At 38.0% G+C, this 26318-nt stretch overlaps 1 protein-coding gene and 1 long non-coding RNA gene across 12 annotated transcripts in view; one reads left to right on the top strand and one right to left on the bottom strand.

Annotated features, from left to right (window-relative positions):
- NBEA (neurobeachin) overlaps positions 1-26318 on the top strand; it is a 674158-nt gene that overhangs the window by 446357 nt on the left and 201483 nt on the right. For 7 of the 11 annotated variants that reach the window (XM_049101416.1, XM_049101413.1, XM_049101412.1 and 4 more), the window contains 3 exons: positions 4878-5021; positions 8948-8980; positions 25162-25298. In XM_049101416.1, the coding sequence (XP_048957373.1) occupies positions 4878-5021; positions 8948-8980; positions 25162-25298 (314 nt within the window). The remainder of the gene's footprint in view (positions 1-4877; positions 5022-8947; positions 8981-25161; positions 25299-26318) is intronic. The other 4 variants (XM_025462518.3, XM_035721141.2, XM_049101417.1 and 1 more) reach the window with 1 other exon arrangement.
- On the bottom strand, positions 5289-23389 carry LOC125753673 (uncharacterized). Its single transcript, XR_007406037.1, has 2 exons — positions 21585-23389; positions 5289-5574 (listed from the first exon to the last, which is right to left on the bottom strand). It is a non-coding gene; the product is annotated as an uncharacterized LOC125753673 (long non-coding RNA).

The following is a 26318-nucleotide window of genomic DNA, read 5'->3' as shown; positions in this document are numbered from 1 at the left end:
TATAATGTTTGTCCTTCTCCGATTGACTTACTTCACTCAACATAATAACCTCCAGTTCCATCCACATTGAAGCAAATGAAGATGATTCTCTGCTAAAATTGGCTTGTTACAGATTTATATCTTTTCTCTGTGTACATTAGCCACACATATAATCTACAGCTTCCCTATTGCTGTAAACTACATTTTATCTTTATTGGTATAAATGTTGTAGAGCTATAAAGAGTATGTATAGAATAATTCCTCAAACTACTATGTAGTCTTTTTCTTTATATTAACTGTTTATAATTATCAGTTTAAAAAAAAAAGGACACATAAAATAATTTCTTTGCCTTGATGGTCCCAACTTTCCAGATAGACATACATTATTTGAATATTATTAAGATAAATTAATGTCTAAAAAAAGATAACTTAATGTCTCCAATTTGTCATTTCTATATTTTGACTTATTTAAAAGATAATACGTTTTAATTCTCTTGTTACTGCAGTTTTAAAATATACTTTGTTTTACATGGTTCCTGTTTATTAAGATAAATTTAATGAAAGAAGAACTTTATTTAGGTTTGTGTAACATTATTTTGTATTAGATAAAACATTTTCATATACAGAGCTATAAGCATATATATTTACTAAGAAATCTAATGGGTATAGAATGCTTGTAGTTGTTATTTGTGACATGATGTGGAAAATAACATAAAAATAATTTTGGATTTGGATTAATCTATAACTTGGTGGCATTTTATTACTCCTGAACCTTTCCAATTTATGGCATTTTGATGTTTTCTGAGAAAATAAGTATATATACCTATATATGCCTATCCAATTTTACACATAATTCATATTCTCAAATTTAGAGAGTTCTGGTGGTTTGTAGTATTCGCTTGTTAATTTCTTGATGAATGGCTAAAGAGGCCAAGAAGTGCACTCAGTCCAACATGTCTTCTGAAGATAGATGATCTCAAATAAATTCTCTTCCCAATCAGATTTTGATTTGTTGGGTGTTAAACCAATTCTTTCTAAGGACAGTGTTTATAAGCCTTGTAATGAGACAGCCCTTTGAGACCTTACCTCTTTTTGCTTGTAATTTTGATGAATGAAACTCTAATTCATAAAAGATATTGCAATTGAAAAGCACCTTTGGATCTTGTACACTTTAATTTAGATAAATGTTTCATGCAGTTCCATAAAATCAGGAATTTTACTGAGCTCCAATTATAACACTACAACAGGGATGGTAAGTTCAGTATGTTGGTATGGATCAGTTTACCATATGCCTTTTAAAGACATAATTGTTTTATTGTTTTAAAACTAGAGAGAATGAAACTGAAAGCTTAATATACATTTCAGAGCTCACCTTCCTTTGACTACGTTTATTTGTAGATTTCAATTTTAACAATGTAAGACTAATGTAAAGCTTTTTTCATAATGACAAAGCAGATTAAACAGGGATGGTTGTGCACAAGGAAAAATTTGTTTTATCAGGCTGACTCTACTTAAAGAGTTTTATTGATTATTTCCTATAAAGAACCAAGCTCCCTTTCGTGTAAATACATAAATTCTCTAGTTTGTCCCCACACTGGAGGCAAATCACCAAGACTCTGAGAAAGCTTAGCCTCTTCAGATTAAGAAATACCCAGAGGTAACTTTCTTGTCTCAGTTTATTCATTTATTCAGCATATGTGAGGGCTTGCTCTGTGACAGGCAATGTGCTAAGAACTGAGAATACGAAGACAGAAGCAGGCTAGGCTGGCAATAATCAGGGAGCTTTCAGGCTGTGTGGAGACAACAAGCAAACAACCAGTTACAATACCTATAGCTCCAGTAATAGGATTTATAAGGTGTGGTGCAAGAACCAGGGAAGGAGCACACAAACTTACCCTAAGAAATCAGAGAACACAGGGTGGGTAGACTTGAACTCCATTCAGCAAATCTTTGTTACTCATCCCCTGAGTGCCCCACACTGAGGCTGCAGAAATGAAGCTGTAGCCCAGTGGAGAAGACAAACACATAACAGATGACACCTGTACAGCAGGGTAGAGTTCTGTGTAAACTGTGAAAGTGCAGAGCAGTTGGCTTGGAAAGGCACCTAAAGATCAGATAGGACAAGCCCCAAAAAGGAGGAAGGAAGGAACATACCATACAGAAGAAATACTATTAGTCCAGGTAAAAAGGTCTAAGGACATATTTTGGAAGCTATAAATAGTGTAGCATTGCTAACAGGGGAGCAAGAAAAGACACAAAACTGATCATGAGAGGATAAAAGGTCTTGACCAGCCACGCTAAGGAATTTAGATTGGACTCCCATCATATAAGCCTTGCACTAAGTGTTCTTGATTGGGAGGAAATATTATACAGGAGGAAAATATCTTCCACTTATTTTTGCTTTGTAATAATCACTCTGACAAAAATATGGGGGATTCTCTGAATAATGGAGCTCCTGAAAACCTCTAGACCAAAAGAGTAGTGGCCTGAGCCAGGGCCATGGTGGTCACCTTCCGGGATGACCCCTAGGTTTGTAGCTTAGATAAGTGGGTTCATCAAAATTGGGGGAGGTGGAGAAGCAGTAGATGATTCATTCAGTAAGGGAAGTGTAATTAGGAATACCAAGCTGCATATGTCTAATAGAAATATGGCTATAAAGACCTCAAGAGAGGCTTCTCAGCTATTAATGATTGGACTTGCCTTTTTTGTTCTCAGATAATGTAAGCTCTGAGTGTCTCAAATTAAGTTACTACCCAAGAGGCAAACAAATTACAAAGATAGCTACCCCTAGAAGAGTTCTGTTTTCCTGGCTTTGTATCATCAAGAAACCAAATAAAATTAAAATGAAGTTCTGGAGCATTCAGTAATGAGTCCTCAATCTTTTATTCCAGAAGAAAGAATCATCTGTGGGCCAGTGAAAGAAAAATATACATAAGCCATTTAATGCCCCTGACATCCCATGTAGCATTGAATTGTAATAATACTGTTTGTTTCTGTAGTATTTATCAAAATATATATTTAACAATTATTACTTTATGTTGTTAAGCTATATTTTGACCATGCTTTCCAAATGCTATTATCCAGTAAGAGTTAGGTTGATAGACTATACCTCACTGACAGTATCGTTCTATAGGGCTTTTGTGACATGATGGTGTTCCTCACATGTGTTTTACTCATGTATGTGCTACTTATGAGCCAACTTATTAATGTTCTAGCAAACAGAATTGGCTCTGAAATCCTGACAAAAGAAGTGTGCAAGTTGCAATGAAAGAGGCTAATAGTTTTATAATGTAAGCTTTAGGGCAGCTAGATGTACTTCCAAGAAAATGGTTGGGTAGATATCACAGACAATAATGGACTGTCAGAAGTCCTACACTGAGCCCGAGAGAATGCACCAAAAGTATTGTTAATTGTTAACTGGAGGGAATTTTGGCAAAAGGCATGACAAGATTTGGAGAGTGATTGCATATGTACACAAACACCTTAACAGTCCCTAGATCTATGATACAACACCACCGTCCAGAAGTGATTTATTAGGCTCCCATTTTCAGGAATATATCCACCACACCTAATGAAATGTGTAGGCATTTTCCCAGGAAATGTGCTTCCTTGAAACCTATATACTACCAGTACAGCTAAAACACAGTAAATTACATTTTCTTCCAGTTTGAATTCCAACTTCAAGTGATAGGAAATAAGGATATTTTTAAGCCATATATATTTCTATATATAATTTATATATATCATATTTATACATATAATTTATATAATATTTATAATTATATATATATAACTTATATATACATAAGTTTACTTACTCTTCAGATAATTTTAGAGACATCATCACCTGCCAAAACAAGTGGCTAAAGTGGCTATTATTAAAATACTGAAATATAATATTGAAATATAAATATTAATTATATCTGTTGAGTCAAATGCATGAGGGATTCAAATGCATTTTAATTTCTAACCTTTACTCGATTGACATGTTAATGCTAGGTCAGCCTTGGCTATATTTTAATTTTTCTGACTGACTTTGTTTTTTGTACTTTTGGCCTTCTCTGCTATTTTATTTTTTTTTTTAGATTTTATTTATTTATTCATGAGAGACACAGAGAGAGAGAGGCAGAGACACAGGCAGAGGGAGAAGCAGGCTCCATGTAGGGAGCCTGACGTGGGACTTGATCTGGGTCTCCAGGATCATGCCCTGGGCCAAAGGCAGGCACTAAACCGCTGAGCCACCCAGGGATCCCTCTCTGCTATTTTATATAACAAAATAAGGCTATCAGTTTAGAAAAACATTATTGATTTCACTGACTGTTAAGGAATTAGCTCTTGTCCAGCACATTTTAGGTCTGCATCATGCCTAACTCCACCCAGTTGTAGCCTCCCAGTGACAACCACTTCACTTTTCAGATATGGGCATGTTCTTGTTTTCTTCATACTTAACCTATCTTCAAAAATGATCTGACTAATTGATTATCTAATTCACACAAAAGTATAGTTGAGCAAAATTGTGTGCTTTTATGTATCAGAAAACCAAGTTTGTGATGAGATGCAGATTTTTTATAGAAAAGTGGTCATCTTAGAGCCCCCAGACATGGATTTATAGAATCAAGATTTTCTCAATCATCAGCCAACTCTTGGTCACTCAGTGTGGAATGAGCTTTCTCAGCCTGTTTCCTCCTCTGTAAATAAGGGTCAGTTATTGATTACCACCACCACCGCGCCTTTCTCAGTTATTTTAAACACTGAACAAGATAAAGAAGGTAAAAGAAGGTAATTGTAAAGTCCTATGTAAATGCGTTATGTAATTATCAGAAAGTAATAGGTTATTTTTAATACTGAAAGCCAAACAATCATAATAACCTAAATTCTTATATTTCCAATGTGATTAGGCACTGAAGAAGATGTGGTAAAGTCCAAGAAAACCTTCAGAAGTCAAGCAATAGTGAATCAAAATGCAGAGACAGAACTTATGCTGGAAGGAGATGATGATGCAGTAAGTCTCCTGCAGGAGAAAGAAATCGACAATCTTGCAGGTAAATGTTTAAGTATCTTTCTTCTGTTTGTTGTAAGTAATAATTACACACAAAGTTCCCCAATTTAAGATCGATCTCTTGGCAAATGAGTTGGTGCCAGTGGTTGGAACGATGCTGAATCATGTGAACATTAATAATTTACTTCATCTCACTTCTAGCATTAGAGAGAGGAAAGTACCTACCAAACAAATGTGTGTTTTACTAATAATAAATGAATCGCTGCATCTACTTTCTTTGTAATGAGGAGCAACTTTTTCATACAGGAGAAATAGTACATAGCATAAGTTGTCCCATCTAACTGCCTAAATAATTGGAAGGGGAGACAGAATGATAGATTTAATGACTTACCTGTGACTCTAGCCTGCTAACAACTATGAAGAATGGCCACGTCAGTCAGCTGACACTCGAATTGCCATGTCTTCCCTGCTACTGCCACTCTTCAGAATGTCCCTGGTGCTTTTCTGTATACCCACACTGCTGGTCTCCACCATTAGCAGACATTCTTGTTTTCACCTTGTCCTGGTGCTGGTCTAAGGTCAATTGAGAGCAGAATCTGCAACAACCATGTGGGATATGTGAATATGGATATATGTGTTGGCCATAACCTTGTTTGGGTTTTAAACCATCCTTGAGAACCTGATGAAAACCGATTGCTTCATGAAGGTGTACATATAATTTTGTACACAACTTCAGAGCGTTCCCTGACCCCTGGAAACAGTCCATAGAATCATATACTAGATCTCAAGTTAAAAACTCCTGCTTCAGATCTCGAAAAGTGGCTGGGTTTTACCTCAATTATGTATTTTCAGCCCGTACAGTGTTCGGGTGGCAGATGGCAATAGAAAAGTGGAATTATACTCATCATTCGGTTTACAAAATAGCACTCTTGTTTCCAGAAATGTGCTCAAAATTATCTGGCATGCTTTGTGAAAACCTCCAACGATGTTTCTGCCAGTTAGAGATTCTCTATTTTATCGAAGAGATGTTCTTATTAATTGTAAACTAGAGATAGCACCTTATTCTCTCTCATCTAGAAAATGTTTAATAAGGTCACTCTAATGCCAGTTCCTGGATATAACTATGTCACTAACATTTCTGTATCATGAAAATTATTTGTCCTGTTTAAAACTAATCCTAAGTCTATGAACAAATGTTTGCCTTGAATTCCTAAGCAAATGTTGAAGTTTTGGTTTCTTGTTTTTGTGCTTTGTTTTAAAAGTTCTGAGATTTTCTCTGAGGCCATTTGGAAATTTAAGCAAATGAAGTCTGTGGTTTCATTTTGCCCACAGATTTGTTTTCTCTTTTCTTAGTTTTATTCTTGATTTTAAAGAACTAAAGAAAATTTATAAACATGACTCATGACCTTTTCAGATAATACATTGTCTTTCCCCATCCACATAAATAATGTGCTAGTAAATATGCTCAGTAATTATACAATTTAGTTTAGACTCTGGTCCTTAGTTCCTGTTATAAAGGTAATTAATTAGTTGATACAAATTTGGCTGGTACCATAAAGTTTATTATAATAAGATCTGCCCCATACTATCAGAGGCAAAATCCAGTAAAGACTCATAACTTCTTTATGTTTCTTTCTTTTAATGGTAGCTAGAGTAATTATTAATATTATTTATACTTATAAGGAAAATTCCCAAAATAACATTAAGTTAAAATATCTAAAGAACAATGAAAGTATGTTTGCAATAAATTGTTTAAAAATTTAATTGTGTGGCTCTTGACCAATTCATTCTGTCAAGACTTCTCTAATTTCTCTTTTTTAAAAGAATTTTTAAAATTTTTATTTATTTATTTGAGAGAGGGAGTGAGCAAGAGCAAGAACAAGGAAAAGGAGAGGGAAAATCAGGCTCCTCACTGAGCAAGGAGCCTGACATAGAGCTCAATCCCAGGACTCTGGGATCATGACTTGAGCTGAAGGCACTCAACCTACTACCGAACCACCCAGGTGCCCCCTAACTTGTCTTTTAAACAGATTTTTCTTTGAGCAGATTCACTACTATCCATTTCCACCTGGTTTTAATGAATACTCTTTTTGCATTATCCTTGTGTCTGATAAATCTTACAAACTGTCCTAAAATATTGATCCCCTATCTAGTCTATAATGTTCCTCTTTAAAACAGCAGTCCACAAATGTGACTCTGAGCTTTGAATTCGGTAGAAAAGAAGGAAAGGATGGATGTTTTGTGAAAGGAGAAGTAAGGGTAACAAATAGTCTGCATGATATATATGATATATAGATATATATTTATTTTGTAAATGCTGAGGCCTATTAACTAGACTGGTGTGACAGTGACAATGTCACATAAAAATCATTTTTAGAAGTTAATTATAAACAAGTATTCTTAGATTTTTTAAAAATCAGCTGTTAATGAAATTTCTGACTACGAAAATATGTAACTGTTTTCATTGTCTTTGTCTCAGAAATTAAAATTTGTTAAATGATAATGACTTTCTTATATGTAATTTATTGTTCTAAATAACCAAATAGTACTATCCTAAGGAACACCTCACTATTATCATAGGAGAGCTAAGTCCACATTAAAATCCAGGAGAAAAAAATAAAATAAAATCCAGGAGATCCTAAAATCTGTGCACAAAATGAATATAATCTAATGCTTGGTGTCTGGAAATATTATGTAAAATAACAAATGCCCACTTTCTACCTCTGAGATGAAAATTACAGGTTTATCTTTTCATGACTTAGTGATATAGCTTACATATTAGTAGTGTAAGAAATATACCTTCAAAAATATAAAAATAATTAGAATTCGTAGATTTTAGATATTCTGGGAATGAGGACACTATTTTTGTAATAATAATGGTAAACCTAAATCTGCTGATTAGCATAATTCATTTTCCTCTTCTTACAAAGCTCTGTTTTGCTGACACACAGATGAGGAGACCATGCATTGTAATTTGTCATTATGCAATATTTCTTAATAGTCAAGTTAAATACCAGGGGAAAAAAAAGATGCTAATAAGAATAGAAAACTAAGGGAACTATTAATTTAGTTAAGATATTTGGAGATTTAAAAGCTAGGATCAATTTCTGTTTATAAAAACAAAAAAAGAGTCAGAAGAGTAACTATAACTAGCATGTCTTACTAAGAACCAGGAAGTGTTCAAAGAGCTTTATATGCAGTAACCTATTTAATATTCACAGTAACTCTATAAACTAGATACCATTATTACCCTAATTCTACAAATGAGGCTACAGAGACCAAGAGAGATTAAGTAGCTTGTGTAAGGTTAAGAAGTAAATAAAATAATGTATTTCCTTTAAAATACATAGTTTATGGTTTGAATTAAAATGTACAAATAGTATATTTAAAAATGCATGTGTATAGGGCAGCCCCGGTGGCTCAGTGGTTTAGCGCCACCTTCAGCCCAGGGTGTAATCCTGGAGACCCAGGATCGAGTCCCACGCTGGGTTCCCTGAATGGAGCCTGCTTCTCCCTCTGCCTGTGTCTCTGCCTCTCTGTGTGTCTGTGTCTCTCATGAATAATTTTTTTAATGAATAAATAAATAAATAAATAAATACATAAATATAAATAAATATAAAAATAATAAAAAATAAAAATGCATGTGTATATACTTAAAGACTCTTCTACAATAATGTAAAAACAAGACCTTATACGTCAATTTTTACACTGGTTCCATTATACTATATCTAGAAGTCTGTGAATATGCACAATAATTAATTTCAGTTTTATAAATCTGTTCTCTGAAGTCATTCTGGTAAGTTAAAAAAAATCTGATAGAGGGGGGTTTTTAGCACCACTTTATTTAAATATTGACTCTTGTGTTTTTTCCCATTGTCTGTCTTTGAGTTTTTTAGTTTTAATAAAGAGAAAATGGTCCACAAAGTTCTACAGCTTTAAATGTCATACAATTTTCTGTTTCACTTTTAGTTCTTTTTCTTCCCAAGCTGTTCATCTCAAAAGGCAAGTTAAATGTATGTGATTATTAATTACTCTATTTATTATGCATTGTAGCAAATGGCTAATATAATATAGAAGAATGTGAATGAATTAGTTATTATATTAATACCACCTAACTTAATTTATTTTAATTGCTTTTTTAGTTTGTAGTGATTCACCAAAGTGAATTAGCACCTAAGATCCCATACATAACTAAAAAATTTCAATTTACTAATTATGTTGTTACTTGAAGCATTGAAATTAATTAGTATAATTCAACTGATTTTAATCTAAAATCCCAGTATATATTTTAATTTGAAACTCAGCTTGGCAGATTATTTCATGAAATAATCATTAACTAAAATTTAAGATTAACTCAAATTTATATGAATTGACAAGTGAATGATTTAATTCAACTGATAGAATTGTGTCCCACTGATAAAATGCACCTCATTTTTTTTAGAGTGATAGTTCTGTCACATACACCAAGTGACAGTAGAAATATTTTCTGTAGTAGGTATAGAATTGTACAGACTTCTATATTGCTATTTCCAAATATTACAAATTTTGTCAACTTAGGGAATTCTGAATTCATCATCATACTTATGGGTCCTTTATGGCTTACCAATTCTGAAAATTATTAAAGACAAATTTTTTTGTTTATATATGTAAACTGTTATTACCAGTAATCCATCCATCCACTTTGTAAGATTTTCCACAGGCCTACACCAATATCCAAACTTCTTTCTTTGCCTGAAATATCCTTCGCACATCTCTATTCTGCATCTTCCCTTATCACCTGTCAAAATCTCTACCCATTTTTTATAACTATATTAAACACTTTATGAAGTATTCACTAGCCACTTTTGTCACCCCATAACTTTTTTGTGGTAATAATTTTATTGAGACATAATTCATATACCATACACCAGACCCATTTAAAGGGCACAATTTAATGTTTCTTAGTATATTCACAGTTATGCAACCATCATCACAATCTTAGAACATTTCATCACACCAAAAAAGAAACCTCCATATTCTTTGGCTATTCTACCGAATTCTCCCATGGCCACTCCACAGCCCTGGTGGGCCACAAATCTCCTTTCTGCCTCTGGAGATTTGACTCTTTGGGACATTTCATATAAATATAATTGTATAATATGTGGTCTTTTGTGACTAGCTTCTTTTACTTCACATAATGTTTTCAAGTCTCATCCATGTTCTAGCATGCATGTCCTTTTTATTGTGAATAATATTCCATTATATAGATATATCATATTTTGTTTATCCATTAATCGATGGACATTTGGCATGTTTATACCTTTGGCTGCTGTAATCTTTTTTTTTTTAAGATTTTTTATTTATTCATGAGACACAGAGAGAGAGAGAGACAGAGGCAGAGACACAGGCAGAGGGAGAAGCAGGCTCCATGCAGGGAGCCCCATGCGGGACCTGATCCTGAGACTCCAGGATCACGCCCTGAGCCAAAGGCAGGTGCCAAACCACTGAGCCACCCAGGGATCACCGGCTGCTGTGCTTAATGCTGCTATGAACAGCCATGTACAACATTTTATGTCAACATTTGTGTTTTCGTTTCTCTTGAGAAACCTAGGCATGAAATTGCTGGGTCAAATAACTATTTTTTGCTTTTTGAGGAGCTGCTAGACTTTTTTTTTTAAGATTTATTTATTTATTTATCAGAGAGAGAGAGAGAGAGAGAGAGAGAGGCAGAGACACAGGAGGAGGGAGAAAAAGGCTCCATGCCGGGAGCCCGACGTGGGACTCGATCCCGGGACTCCAGGATCGTGCCCTGGGGGCCAAAGGCAGGCGCTAAACCGCTGTGCCACCCAGGGATCCCCCCTGTTTGTTTGTTTTTTTAAGATTTTATTAATTTACTCATGAGAGACACAGAGATAGAGAAAGAAAGAGAGAGGCAGAGACACAGGCAGAGGGAGAAACAGGCTCCATGCAGGGAGCCCGATGTGGGACTCGATCCCAGGTCTCCAGGATCACGCCCTGGGCTGGAGACAGAGCTAAACTGCTGAGCCACCTGGGCTTCCTTAGACTGTTTTCCAAAGTGATTGTATCATTTTACATTCCCATCAGCAGTGTGCAAGAATCAGACTTCTCCACATCCTTAATGCTGGTTATTATCTGTCTTTTTTATTATAGCCACACTAAAATTTTGATTATATCATTCTTAAGACGCTTATATAAGATGCCTTTCTGTATGTTTTCTCCTTCCTCTTAGACTCTAAACTCCTTAAGTATAGTGACCATATCCCATGTACCTTTGAACCATGAAGAAATCTTCTAATACAATTACCTGTCCTTAAAAGGTTCCCATTGAAAGAGTTAGTGTAGGATGAAATAAGCTAGAAAGCTGAGATTATTATCTAGTTCCTTTATACAAAACCAAGAAGCAAAAAATTTTAAGCTATTAAAATTAAGTATGTGGGTGCTTGAATTATTAAATCATATGCTCATACCAGTTGAATTATTCAAATTACTCAACTCGTCACTTGACTTTTCAAGGTAAGAACTAATCTTACTTCTACCCCAGCTGCTGCTAATTGTATCATTTTAACTAAATATCTCCTAAGGTTCCCATGTTTAAAGTCAAGATACCACCGTGACTCTTAAACAAAAAATGTTTTCTCTATCACATGAAGGAGATACTGTATAACCAATGGATCATAATATTATTTTGCATATTTAAAAAGAGTAACTAGTATAGAAAACTAGCGACATGGGAAAAAAGTGTTGGAATATGAGTTGGATATTTTTATGTGGCTTTTTCAAAGTGCTAGATTTGTAATCCTTTACACACACACACTATACCACCCACAAAATCAAAAATCTGCAACTCAGAAAAAATGCATTATGTGAATTTAAGAATGAAAAAATATAGAAATAAGGAGGACATCTAAGAGAAACAGGATGTAATCAGAAGGAAATTCTCCTGTGTGACAGGTTCCCTGCAGGGCACACCTTTAATGCCCTAAGGAGTTCTCAGGTATACTCTCACTGATGTAAGAGGGCTATATCTTTTCAGACTGCTTTTCATGTTGTTCACTAGTCAAATTTTTTGTCTGTTTTGTGTTATCTTTATTCTACTGATTCAAAGTAAAAATAGTATCAAATAATTGGGGACTGGAAACTTGCTTAGCATTTGTTTTAAGGTTAACCATTCCTACCTCCCTAAGTCTCTGTTTTACTGCATTCACACGCTGATTTGCTTACTCACTAACATCTCTTAGGATGCAGAACCCTGGGACTCAGAAACTGACAGAAAAAAAAAATCATCAGGATAATTAGCCCTGCCACCACTATCTCTCAGTAACTTTGGTAACCAGGAAGTTACAACCTAAAATAGGTCTAGCTTAATAAATGAAAGTTGACAATTAAGATCATCAGATAGATACTGTAGGCCTTCAGATATTCTAACTTGGAATGTCCAGGTAACAGAGGCAAAGTTGTTTATATATAAGTTGAATGTTACCTAAAAATTGAGGATAAAACAAAATATATAGCATTTAAGAAGGAAGAACTCAAGATTCTAGAAAATTCTAATAAAAATACAGAAACAAAATTCTAAAAGCTGAAAGTTTTTCAGAGAAAAATATTATTTAAAAAAATTCTAAACTAAACAGAAAAATTTTATTATAATTGTTCAATGGAATAAGAGAACAAGTGCTGTAGAAGGAACAAGTTCAATGTTATATAGATACAGATAAACTCATACTCAGATCATATCTGCAGAAGCCTAACTACTCTGTGCAATACAGTTTGCATATGGTTAATGAACAGTCTTTCCCTAATAAAACTAGTAGTTTTTACAAGATTTCTCCATATTTATTTTATGTAGTTTTAGTTACAGAATGTAACTAGGAATTGAATCAATCTGACATTTGTATTTAGGGGGAAAATGTCTTTTAAACATTCTGGATTCTCTAAAATACATTTTGCTCAGTATTTTCCCCTTAATTTTTAAGCCCATGTGTATTTCAAGGGAAATTTAATCCATATGTCCCTGACTCACTCACACTTAACTCATCAAAATATTGTTTAGTAAAAGCTATTTGATGTTGAAAAAGCCTTATGAGTCTTTATAAGTCTTTTTTCTCTCTCTTTGAATTAGGAAGTTGCTTTGCCAGTCATAAATAGTATACCCAAAGGGTTCACATTCAGCTTCAAACAGAGAATTCACAGAGCTCTTGAAGACAACATTAACAACATGCTCATTGCCTACAAAAGCTAAAATATTTAAATTTCTGACTTAATTTTTTGATTCAGTTAAAGAGCTATAAAAATAAAAGCTTTACCTTCACTAGCCTTTTTACTCTGTCCTCATTATTTTTACAATGTGCACAAGACCATTTTAGAGCCTATAACATTTTGCTATAATCCATTATTTCATCAGTTCCAAAAATGTATGTTTCTTTCAACCCTGTAGTCTATAGGAACACTTTTAAGGTACTCTTAATCATAACACATTCCTGCTAACCAAACTATGTAAATTTAAAATATAATAAAAAGACAAATGCAACTATTATTTAGTAGACCATCAGCCATGCTTCAGATCATATATAACATTCTTACATCTTTCCTTAAGAAGCCATCCTTTGTTATGCTGCAAGTGTTTCATGAACCACAACAATGTCTATTCTTCCTAATACAGTGTTCTAGTCGAGACTAATTTTTATTTTTTACTTGTTTCTCTGTACAGAGGATTTCCCATAAAGTAATTCCTCTAAGACTTATAGTTATACTTATTTCCAACCTGAAAAGCAGGAGAGATCAAGAACAGAGCTAACTTATCAGTACACCAGATCTCTCCTATATGCAGGACTAAACTTTCCTATGCTTTTATAAAAAAGTATGTGAATGAGCATATTAATCATCTACTGGAAATATATGGGTCATCTTGTTTGTCACACTTGAAGGCAAAGAAATGGATGATAACAAAACTTTTCTTATCGTCAAACTGTGGATGTTGGCAACTTAGAGAAGAGGAAGAGTTGAGTATTCATCATCTCACACTGCCATACCTGTGAGACCTCTGATACTCTCTCTAGAAGACTTTGGAACTAATTCAAACATTATACATAAACTGATTTTATCACTACATTTAGAGACATACTATACAAAAGGACAAATCTTCTCATAGTGCAAATATTTTATTTATTTGATTATTTTATTTCTGTAGCTTGGTGCTACAGAGTCAGAGTGATAGCCTACAGGTCCTTAAGCAGTCAGCACTAAGAACATGCATTTACATGGCCATCAACCTATAAGTGGTTATCACAGTAGAATCTACTTCATCAGTTCAAATCATCAGCCCAATAAATATAAGAACTTTTTAATCAGCAAAAAAGAAGGGAAAGTAGACTGAGTTGCTCATCTAAATATTGTTAAGTGTCCTTTTCCAGATAGAATGTGTAGGCAGTTTAGTTGATCAGAATATGACCAATTACAGGACACCTGGCTAGTGCAGTCAGTAGAGCATGGGACTCTTGATCTCCGGGCTGTGAGTTTGAGCCCCACATTGGGCGTAGAGATTACTTAAAAATAAAATCCTTAAAAAAAGGCGGGGGGGGGGGATGATGACTGATTGCAGTTTTTCATGCTTTTTTAATCCAAAATTCTGTTGGATTTTTTTTCATTTTATGTTATTAATGCTAAATATAGTTGTAGTATTATTCCTTCAATTTGTATATAAAATAGGAAAGTTAAGAACCAGATATCACAGAAAAAAATCTTCCATCTAGGATTAATCTAGGAAGAGGAATCTCAATGTACCAACCAGTTTTCAGGGGGAGAGCAAAATGAGTTTGATAGGTAGTAAAGAGGTAGGTGTGGTTGGGCAAATGAAGCAGAGAGACATAATTTACATTTGTCGAAAGAAAACAATACTACAGGTGATAATTTTAAAACTGAATTAGATATTGTAGTTCATTTTAAGGTATGGAGATTAGAGTTTAGACATTATGGTATTTACTAATGATCACATCACAAGCAACCACTTTTCTGATTCTGTTAAAGCCCTTGTTCATTCTACCATATCAGTGTTTGCTTGTTGTTTTTTTTTTTTTTTTTTTTTTTTATTTTGTTTGTTTGCTTGGTTTTTAATTCCAAGTTGCAACCCATTGGTGGGTAAGCAAATCAGCTATGTGTATCATTACCAGCATATTTTTGTTAAGTTAAATAAAAAAAAATAAGTTCAAATACAAAATGTCAAAATTCATTGCACACAGTAAAAATTAAGAGCTGGAAGGACCTGCCAGGTCCTTATTTTCCGATGCCAGATTCCTACTTGGTGGAGGTTGGATGTGGTTATCCAAGCAAAACAAGTGTAGATATTGAATATTTACTATATGCATGACATTATGGTGGTGCTTGGAGTAAAAAAACACATATGATTAAAGTTTCTGCTTCCAAGGAGGTTATAGTCTAGAGGAAAAACAGGCAATGAAAAACAACAGCAACCTAGATATACAAAGGAAACCACAATAACACAAAACAGGACCCTTGACCACCATGTTTATTCTGGAAAGCCTTCCTAGGATAGGTGTTTCCTATCTTGAGTCCAGAAACATAAGTAAAGGATTTAGGAAATATAAAGAGTTGTTGCTGACTATGGAAAACATCATATGCCAAAATATCACCTTCCCTGTGAAACAGTAGTTCTAAGTTATTTAGGTAAAAGTATGAGGCAAGGAGTCTCTGAAGTTGAGACTAACAAGCTTGCTGGGGGAGCTTTATTTGCCATAAGAAACCTGGATTTTTATCCTAAAGGCTATAATGAGGCAATGAAGGACTTTAAGCATGGCAATGATAAAATCCAATTTATATATTTTTTCAAAAATCACTCAGACGACTGTGTAGCTCAATGTTTTAGGATGCCCAAACGTGAGGTAAAAGGTTGTTGTCTGAACTAGAGGTGATGAGAGACTGAACTAAATTTAAATTGGTGGTGGCAACAAAGCAAAGGGGACAGCTTCAAAAAAAAAAAAAAAAACAACAAAAGCAAACAAACCAAAAACACTAATATGTCAGGGACTGTGATAATGGACTGGTTGTGAGGAGTAAGAATAAGGGAAACCTGTCTTGGGAGTAGGAATGATATAGGAACTATCAAATGTGTTTGATCAAGAATGTGAAGACCACTGGGTTTCAGGGGAGAGGAGATGATTGGTTCAGCTTGGTCAAATATATAAAGGTTTGGAATTTGAGAGCCAAGTGGGACATGGAGTTTACAATTAAAACCACTGAAATCAGGCAGCTGGGGTGGCTCAGCGGTTTAGTGCCGCCTTCAGCCCAGGGCCTGATCCTGGAGACCCGGGATCGAGTCCCATGTCAGGCTCCCTGCATGGAGCCTGCTTCTCCCTCTGCCTTTGTCTCTGCCTCTCTTTCTCCCTCTCTCTCTCTCTCTCTCTATCTCTGTGTCTCTCATGAATAAATAAATAAAATCTTTAAAAAAAAAAAAAAAGAAACACTGAAATCACCCAAGAAAAAGTGAGACTATCTAAGAAGAACAACAGTCCAAAGTCAGAGCCCATCAGGGATACCAAGAAGGAAGTCAAGCAGGAAGAGAACAATAGAGAGTAGTGTGCTCTAGAAGTCAAGGAACACTCGTTCAACATTTTTCAAAGTGATATTTCTAGGAACACAGGTGTTTTGAAATATGTTAACAAAGGAGAAAAAGTATAACTAAGTGTGTTTGGAAAATTTTGGGTTTAAATATAAATGTTACACAGGTTTGTTTTTTTTTTTAATTGATGGATAGAGTTTTCCAAGCTTTTAACATATTAATTCATATATATTCCCCTACCACTTTGGCCTAAGTAGAGGATGAGACTGAGGCCAAAAGGAGTGAATAGGAGTGAGGAAGAGGTAGAAACTGATACCTAGAAGCTCAACGAAGGAAGGAAAAGGACAAAGAGAAGACAGTAGCTAAAGGAGGCAGCAAGATGGGTAGGACCAAATCCCAGGTAGAGTGATTAACTGGTTTGAACAGAATGAAAGATGGATTTTCTGAAATTGGAGAAAAAGAGGTAGTGACTAGTGCAGAGATGGAAAGGTCTTTAGGGCACCCCCGGTGGTGCAGCAGTTTAGCGCCGCCTGCAGCCCGGGATCTGATCCTGAAGACCCAGGATCGAATCCCGCGTCAGGCTCCCTGCATGGAGCCCGCTTCTCCCTCTGCCTGAGTCTCTGCCTCTCAGTCTCTCTCTCTCTCTGAATAAATAAATTAAAAAAAAAAAAAAAGGAAAGGTCTTTAGATAGAGGAGAGCATCAAGATAAATGACAAATTTTCATTTTTCTCCAAAATACGAATCCTTCATTTATTATACAGTCCAGATGCACAGATGTTGATATGTGAATTTTCTAGGAAGGAGCTATATATTTAACTGTCTTCTCAGCAAGATGTGTGACCACCAGAAGGGATAAACACCGCTGCCCCACACACTGTAATAACTGAGCTTTAATATTTGATTCCTTAAACATTCCTGAAACAGCTCACATTGGCAGCTGGGTGTTTTCAGTTCATCTCACACAGGCCCCTGCTTTACACATCTTAATCACTGGCCGGTCCTACTTACTCCTGTTCACGTGCTGCATCTGTGTGTTTGTGCAGACTCAACTGCCCTGCTCACAGTGCTCTTCCCTTGCATATCCACCTGTACACATACTACCCATCCACTATGGCTCACTTCAAATGTTGCTGCTGTCATCCTGTCCCAACTACACCTACTCCCAAGAAAGACTGGATGGGAATCATCACAGTTCAGTGAATGTCGATGAATATTTTTCTGCCCCTCTCTTGTTGGGAGGCAGTGTACATAAGTTAAATGCCCTGACTTTGAAGTCAGATAATCACATCTGAATCTTGTCTCTACCGTTTACTAGTTGTATGACCTTCCCTAAATTACTTCAGCACTTAGTCGCATTTCCCATCTGTAAAATGGACCCAAATAGCAGTATCTCTCTCGTAGGTTTGTTGTTATGAGGAATAAATGAGATCAATTCATATAAAGTGCTTTAATAATCCTTAGCTACCTTTCCTCCCTTATGTCCTCTCCATTCCTATATGTTTCTTATCTTTACTATGTCCTATAAGCTCTTGAGTAAAATTCATGTCTCATACTTTACTATATGCTCTTAGTACCAAACCAAAAACAGTGAATATTTTTTGTTGACTACATGAATGAATGAATGAATGAATGAATGAATCCTGAGTTAAATATAGTGCTCTAAGCATTTAATTTACAAAGAGGGAACAAATTGGTAGGAAAAATATGGCAGTTATAAAATTATGCCATTTAAAAAATAATAGTATGCATGTGACCTAGCTAGAATGACCAATTACATTATAACTCGTGTTGGTTTTCAGCATTTTTATTTATATTTTCTCCAAAATGCACTGTCTTTCATGTTTTTAAAGAACAATTTGAAATCAATTCCAGAAAAATGTAAAGGGTGTGATCTCTTCATGTAAGTGGCCTTTATATTATGACATGCAAATGGGACAATGGTGTATATCTTTTTCTCTATGCAATCCCATAAAGACAGATTGCAGGGGCTTCCTGTGTGGCTCAGTGGTTTGGCGCCTGCCTTTGGCCCATGGTGTGATCCTGGAGTCCCGGGATCGAATCCCACATCAGGCTCCCTGCATGGAGCCTGCTTCTCCCTCTGCCTGTGTCTCATGAATAAATAAATAAAATCTTAAAAAAAAAAAAAAGAAAAGACAGATTGCATAGTATGTGACAGATACTGTGTTAGATAAGAAGATAATGCCCTTTTCTGTAAGTAGCTATGCCAAATGGTAGAAACAGACTTCTATACACATATATTTAATAAATTATAAGGCTACAGTAAAGATGCACCCAGGAAACTATAGGAATAAGAAAGACAAAGCATTTACTCCAGCCAAGGGATACAAAGACTTGGTTCTCCTAGTCCCATAGATTTAAATCATCTCCTCTGATTTATTCACTCATCTAGTCTAGCAGGAATTTACTCTTCTCAATCATTAAATGATATCCTAGTGCCATAAAAGAGTCACTACCCTTCCAGAAAGTGAAAAATGTATTCCATATGTTGAACTAAATGTGATATAAGTAGAAACACAAATCTCATCTGGATCACCTATTGAATCAAAAGGCAGAACAAATTATCATAATGGACATTAAAACTATCACTTTTTAAGTATATTTTTGTGCTAAAAAACCTGTTTTATTTTACTTAGACCATATATGCTGTATATGCTTTTTTTCCTGTGAAATCATTGTCTTCGTGGAAAATACACTAGTTTTTGTTGATTTATTTTTAACATAGGATTATCTGCTCTACAGTAAATTGGAAAACTCAAGTGGCAGGTTAAAACTAGAGCCTATCAGATTATCTCTTGTACTTTTAAAACTTATTTATTATAAACACATTAAATAAGATGAGATGTTAGATAATAGTAGTGCAAAAATAAGTGTTCTGCCATGATGAACAAATATTTTGTTAAAATTCAGTCTTCATTTGTGCTTGTGTAGAGAAGGCTCTATTCCTTCTGTTTCTGTTTCAGACTCTGTTGAGTTTTACCAGAAGTAGATTTACTCAGCTCTGAAAACACTGATGTGGTTCTTAAACATATGTCTCATTTTGTACAGTAATAATCTAAGGAAATCAGTGCACTATGGGGATGAGTGGTTATTGTCCATCTCAGTCTAAAGATAGATCATGAGCTTTGTATAAAATTTGGGTTTGTAACAGATTGTGTGTTAGGGAGTGAGGGAATAATGCTGGAAGTTAAATTCATAATTCTTGAGATACGTATTCTGTTAGTGGTTCATGTTGTATTTTTTGACTCAAGCATAAACAGCATAAACTCAAGCATAAACTACTTTCATTCAAGTTTTTGAAAACTTCAAAGGATTATTATTTTGGTGGTATATTTGGACCACTATCAATATTTTCTGTACATGAAAGAGTCATTGTCTAGAGATTTTGTTACTATACTTTCTTTTTTCTTGGGGCATTTCAAATGCCTGAAACCCAGGGAACTATTCTGGATAATAGAAATCTCAGATCTTCTGCAGCATTTCCACCAATTCCCTCTCCCCCAGGCAAACACACAAACACCTCCATTTTTTTCATGCCAAAAGTTTCCCTAAGATTTCAAAACAGGTTTCAACTTTCTTATATTCTTCATTAGTTTAAGTTGTTTTGAAATTAAAGCATGTTATTCTTTTAATTCTATGGGACAAATGTTTATTTTTTAACTATTTATTTATTTATTTATTTATTTATTTATTTATTTATTTGCGAGAGAGCAGGAGCAAGAGCAAGAGCACAGGCAAGGGAAGGATCAGAGGGAGAGGGAGAAGCATGTTCCCTGCTCAGTGGGGCTCCATCCCAGGACCCTGGGATCATGACCTGAGCCAAAGACAGATGCTTAGTGGACTGAGCCACCCAGGCCCCCCAAAATGTTTTCTTTAAATTGATATTGCCATACTTAAAAATAATAGACATCCATCCAATGCAGGCAAATATTTTACATATGTTCAGTCACTCGTGCTATGAGTCATTTTCCTACAAATTGTATCAGAGTATAGAAATAATTTTAAGAATGATTTCTTTTTTATGTTTTTGTTTAAAAATTTTTTTGGAATGATATCCTTTTGGACTAAATACAAAGAATTTCAGATTAGTTCTATTTCTTTGAAACAATGTCAGGATTTTAAGTTGAATAATTTTATAAAAAGTAATCAGTGTTTCTTATCCCCAAATAATTGTCTTTTATCACATTAAAGTGTTCCTAAAGCAAATTGAACATGTGGTTTCAAAGTAATTGAGGTTGAAGAAAATCTGTATAGTTAATAAAACTCTTATTCCTACTAAACTAAGCTTAGAAAGCATTTAAGTAATTCTATAATACATTGTACATGTACACCACATACAAGTTTGGCCAACTGAAATTCATCAAATAATTATATAATGCCAATTTTAATTAAACTTCAACTCTTTCTCCATGTATTTTCTTTGTTGAACTTTATATTGAAACTCAGAATCTTAGCCTTATTTGAAAATTTAATTGCTATAATCTCCTGTTAATACCTAGAATCTATTGACACCCCCCCAAAAATGACTAATTTCTGTATGTGAGAAAAAGAAAAGCAGTCCTTGACCTCTGGAAACTTGCCTGACCCTTAAAAGGAAGCTCTGTATTGTCAGGAGCTAGCCTGAAGTTCACAGCTAGGCCCTGGTGTTCCCTTGGTCATAAAGAACCTCACAGAATACCAGAATCAAGCAGGGTCTCAGGATGATGTGAGGCAAAAAAACAGCTTCATAATTTAGTGGAAGCATAAACAAAAGCAAGGTCGTCCTGCATACCACCTAAATACCAAACATCCCCTCTTTCCCCCCATGAGGGACTACTGCTTCTATGCTAATTACAGCTTTAGCCTAGATCTGGTCCTCCTTCCCTCTAAATAAGATTTATTAAGACCCATAATCACAGAATTATCCCTGCTTCCTGACAGAGCCCAATCCAGAGCAAAGTCGTATGCCTTGAACCCTTCCCAGAATCACTTAGCCAAAGCCCAGATCCTACAGAAGTCCTTCTTGACACTCTTACTAGGTTGCCGGTGTCTCTGTCATTGCAATGAGCAGTAAACCCAGCTTCTTCAGCTACAGATGTGTTTCTGGTGGTCTTTGACAGGAGAGTATCCTTACCCCCCAAAACTGTGAATATTGAACTAGTAGTTAGGTAAAAATGTTGTTAAAGAACCTTGTAAACTGTAAAGCTCTATTAAAAAGTTGATATATTAGTAAGACTTCCAGACTTGGAATTTTGTTTTCAGTAGAATCATCCAAACCCACAAGTATTTTTTAACATTCTACTTTTAAAATATATCTGATGAATAGTTCCCTTTTTCAAATATATAACATATGTGTTTTCGACTCTAGGTTTACCATCTCAACTGATTAAAGATGCTGGTACCCTAAAGAGTTCATTCACTTGAAGATTCTTTCCCTTATGCTTGGGTGATCTTTGTTCTAGTTCAGATTTTAAATTAGCATTTAAATTAATGTCAAGTAATATCCCTGTCCTTTCAAAAATAGTAAGGGATCAATATTTCTGAAACATTATGTTGCCAATTCTAGGAGTAAATAAAGCTTATTGTTCCTTTAATTACCACTTTGCACCGTGGAATGTTAAAGACTATTGTCTGCATCAACACAGGGAAGGAGGTTTTGTCCCATCCATTTATTTAAGTGGCCTTCAGTAGCCATCACTTTACTTCAGTCTGTGCTGAGAACATTATTATAATGTATCCTTTTATTCACTACCTTGCTCGGGTAGTGGTTGAAATAGATATACCTACGTTCAGTCGGGAACTCACTACATCAAGCAGAATTGGGAGGTTAAATTTGTACCCAGTTATCTTCTAGAAGCGAATCTGCTAGATCGCTGTCTCTCAAGCCTCAGAGATGACTCTGCCCTTTTTCAGCTATTTTTATTGGGAAAGGGATCCCAGGCTTTCAATTAACAAGACCTTCCATGGGAGATCTGCTGGTTTGTGACGGTGCCTTATGTAAACATTTTAATATTAGATCCCTAAAATCCAGAGGCTCCCCCAAAGGGGATTAAAACATAATCCCCTCTCTCTATTGCTGTAGTGGATTAACTCCGTCTTCTCTCTGCGGCTGGTTTCCTCCCTGAAGGCCACAACAAAAAGACTCGGTGCTCCTTAAACATGCTATGGAATTGGAAGTTGTAATTGGAGATTTCCAAAGGACAGGGGTAAAAATGACTCACGATGAAGGCTGAACATTGCATGGCCCGACTTTCTTAAAGGAGGACCAGTTCGAAGCCCTCTTAAAACCCCCAGGAAATCTCAATTCAGTAGAGTAAGGTGGGAGTACACGCAGAGGGAAGCGCAGTCTCCTTTCAAAACGCAGAGAATTAGGTGGAGGCGATGCGTGTGCACTTAATGCGTTCGTGCATTTCAGTAAAGCAGTGTGTATGGTTTCGGTCATGTGTTTCGTGGGGTTTTTTGCCCATTTCGCCCCCAATTTAATTGGATGTGTTGAATCACTCTTGAAGAGAGAGGAGTAGTTCGCCATCTTCAGTGTTCTTGACCATTCTTCGTCTCCCGATGCCAGAAGCTTCTACTAGACCAGAAACCAGCGGCCGCCCGTGGGCGGAACGACGCCCTCTGAGGCTTCAGCGAGGCCCGACGACGCCGTTCTCGGGGTCGGACCCGGCGCCTTCCTCCTCCCTTGCCCCGGCCGAGAGCAAACCCCGAGGTCTCCAGGAGGGAAACAGAAGCGGCGTCCGGGGGAGCGTCCCGGCGGCGGAAGGGTTAAGGGAGCGGCTCGAACCGGCCGAGCGCCGGGGGCCTCGGAGGAGGGCGCGGAGGCCCAGGCCCAGGCCCAGGCCGCGGCCGGAGGCGGGCGGGGGGCGGGCGGGGGCGGGAGGGAGGCGCCGCGCGGCGCGCACAGACCCTCCAATAAACACAAAGGAGGGCCTGGGGAATAGAAACCCAAATCCACTTGTAATCGTACAAGAGATTCGGGCATAATTACTTGAGCGACCTAGATTAAGATTGATGAGCCCTTAAAGTGGCGCTTCAGATCGACCGCCTCGCCCTTTGGAAAGAAAACCCTCGTGCGGGCGAGACGCGCCCGGTGCCGCCGCGGAGACCCCGGGCCCGAGTCCGCGCCCCGCCCCCCGCCCCCCCCCCCACCGGCCGGCGCGGGCCCCGGGGGCGCGGAGCGGGGACCCCTGTAAGAGAACGGGCTCGGCGCGGCCCGACCCGGCGGTCAGCGGCGCGGGGAAGGCCGACGCCGACGCCGACGCCGTTTGCTCCCCGCCCGCCCCGTGAGGCGCGACAGGAGCGGCCGTGGCTGCGCGTGCCTCCCGCGGCGGCAAGGCCGGGCCTGGTGCCTGGCGCAGGACGGCGGCGGCGGCGGCGGCGGCGGCGGCGGGGGCGGGGGCGGGGGCGGCGGCTACTCCCCCGAAACCTGAGCGGCTCCGCAGCCCCCGCGCGCCCGGCCGGGCCCGGCCTGCTGGCGGCGGCCGTGGCGGTGGCGGCGGCGGCGGCGGTGGCGGTGCGAGCCGGTGCGAGCCGGTGTCGCCGCCCGGAGCCGCGCCAGGGGCCTGAGCCCGAGCGGCCGCGACGGACCCGCCTTTTAATCGCCCTTTATGCTGCGGCTGCTGGGACTCCGGGGACTCCCTGACCTCTGGGCGGGGCGGAGTCGGAGGGGAGCTCGGTGCGCCCCGCTACCGCACAGAGAAGGAAAGAAAACTGAGAAAGAAAAGGAATAAATTCCTGATTTCCCTGTCTGTACTGTACAGAATAGCAAAGAACGCCCCCGCGTCGGGGACCCTAAAAGGGCCAGTTAAGCGATCCCCTTTGAGCTGATGTGATTTTAATGCGGGATTTTCGACATTAGCTCAAATCGAGGGAATCCGAAGTAAGCACCTCAGGACGCACACTTTCTAAAGATCTTTTACCGAAGATTAGTCTCTCTAGTTTCAAAAGTTGAGAGATGGTACTTTTCGGACGCTTTCCTGAGAGCCGTCTTGTTCAAGCGTCTACCAATTTCGTCACGTTTGACGGATTCGCGGTGAAAACAATCACTGCTACGATTTCTGTTCTTTTCTACCTAAGACACGTCTTTAATATCCTCGTGTGCGTGGCTGCGGCGTGTATCGGCCTGACGCAAAGCGCAGACCCGTTAGCACCGCGCAATTCACGGGTTCGGACCCCCACGCGTCGGGTCGCGCCCGCCGCCGCCGCCCGCCGCCCGCCGCCCGCCGCCCGCCGCCCGCCCGCCCGTGGGTCCGCCGCTGCCGAGGCGCTCGGCCCTCCCCGGGAGCCGGTCTCGGGGGCAGTAGGCTCTCCCGGAAGCCGGTGCTGCTCCAAGGGAGAATCGGGGCATTTGCAGGATTTGTAGGCGGGGGTTACAGACCGCCTCGCTGAGGGTCACTCATCGGGTATTCTGACCTCTCGGGGCCTCTACTGTCGCTACAAGACAAGGTGCCGGAGCTCAGCCGACCCTCCCTCCCGCGAAGGAAGCCGGCCGCAGTCCACGGGCACCACTTCGTAGCGCGTCTGTAAAAATAAAGACCTGCGGCGCCTTTGGGGAGGGAGCGGGAGAGGGCCACAGGGACTGAGCCTGACTCCGGTGCCCTTGCCTTCCAGGCCCAGTGGTTCTCAGTACCCCAGCCCAGCTCATCGCTCCTGTGGTGGTGGCCAAGGGGACTCTCTCCATCACCACGACAGAAATCTACTTCGAGGTAGATGAGGATGATCCTGCCTTCAAGAAGATCGACACGAAAGTGAGTTAGAGTAATTCATATACAGTACTAGTGGCTTTTGTGGCAGGAAGTGGTTTTCAATTTTGCCTGGTTTTAAATGACAGCGGGGGAGGGGAGCACATTTCCATTTTTGTCATAGGAAATGAAATGAATGAAATGACACATGCCCTACCTTGCGGGGCCGAGGAAATATATTAATGATTCTAAGTCCTGTGTTACCAGAGCGTGCACATTTTAACAGTCTCTCCCTGAGTGCCTCTGTGTGCACTTGAGTAGATTTGGTAGGTAAGCCAATTGTTCCAAAGTCTCTGGAGTGCAGCATCCCAGGCTCCCTGGGAAGACTGGGAGGGGTCTTCTGAAATATCTTAAGATGACTTTCAGTTTCCAAAAGTGTACATTGCAATGTGAATTACCATTCATTGAAAAGTTGTAAGGAAACTGGGGTGGGGGCATTTTAAATATAAATTCGTCTCTGTTATGACATGCGTTTTCTCATCTCCTGAAGTAAGAATGAGTTTTACATGTGCATTCAAGAGTAAGAGAAACTGATCCTCTGAGAAGCATTGATTTAAAATGTATATAGGTAGTATATACTAGCAATCAGATGTTTTGTGTTCTTCTGTGGGTATAATGCCAGAAAAATACAAATTTGGACAATTCGAAATACACAAATATTTATTTGTTTATGATATCTTACTGTGTAGATTCTTAAGATCTGGTATTAGGACAGCGCAACACCACCTCTGCACTTTCTTTCAAAATCGGTCTGGTTGTTGTTTTAACTTTTATGTCACTGTGCAGTTTGTAAACTTTTTTCCTGAGGTTAAGAATCCAGTGCCATGCTAGACGTTCAAGCATCAGTTTACAAAGATCTTTCTTTGCAGTACTGCTCAGAAGCAATTATTCGAAAACAGTCAAAGACAAATGCGCCCACAGATCCAGAACTTTATTATTTAGGTGTAATTTTTATATAAAGTATTATAAAACACTATTTGTAGAAGAAGAACTGAAATTCTAAAATCTATCCCCGCCTGAATTAAC

Source organism: Canis lupus, chromosome 25 (genome assembly GCF_003254725.2).
Source record: "Canis lupus dingo isolate Sandy chromosome 25, ASM325472v2, whole genome shotgun sequence".
In the NCBI taxonomy this organism is placed as follows: domain Eukaryota; kingdom Metazoa; phylum Chordata; class Mammalia; order Carnivora; family Canidae; genus Canis; species Canis lupus.
The sequence above is the reverse complement of the archived record's forward strand: the minus strand, read 5'-3'. Positions and strand labels throughout refer to the sequence as shown.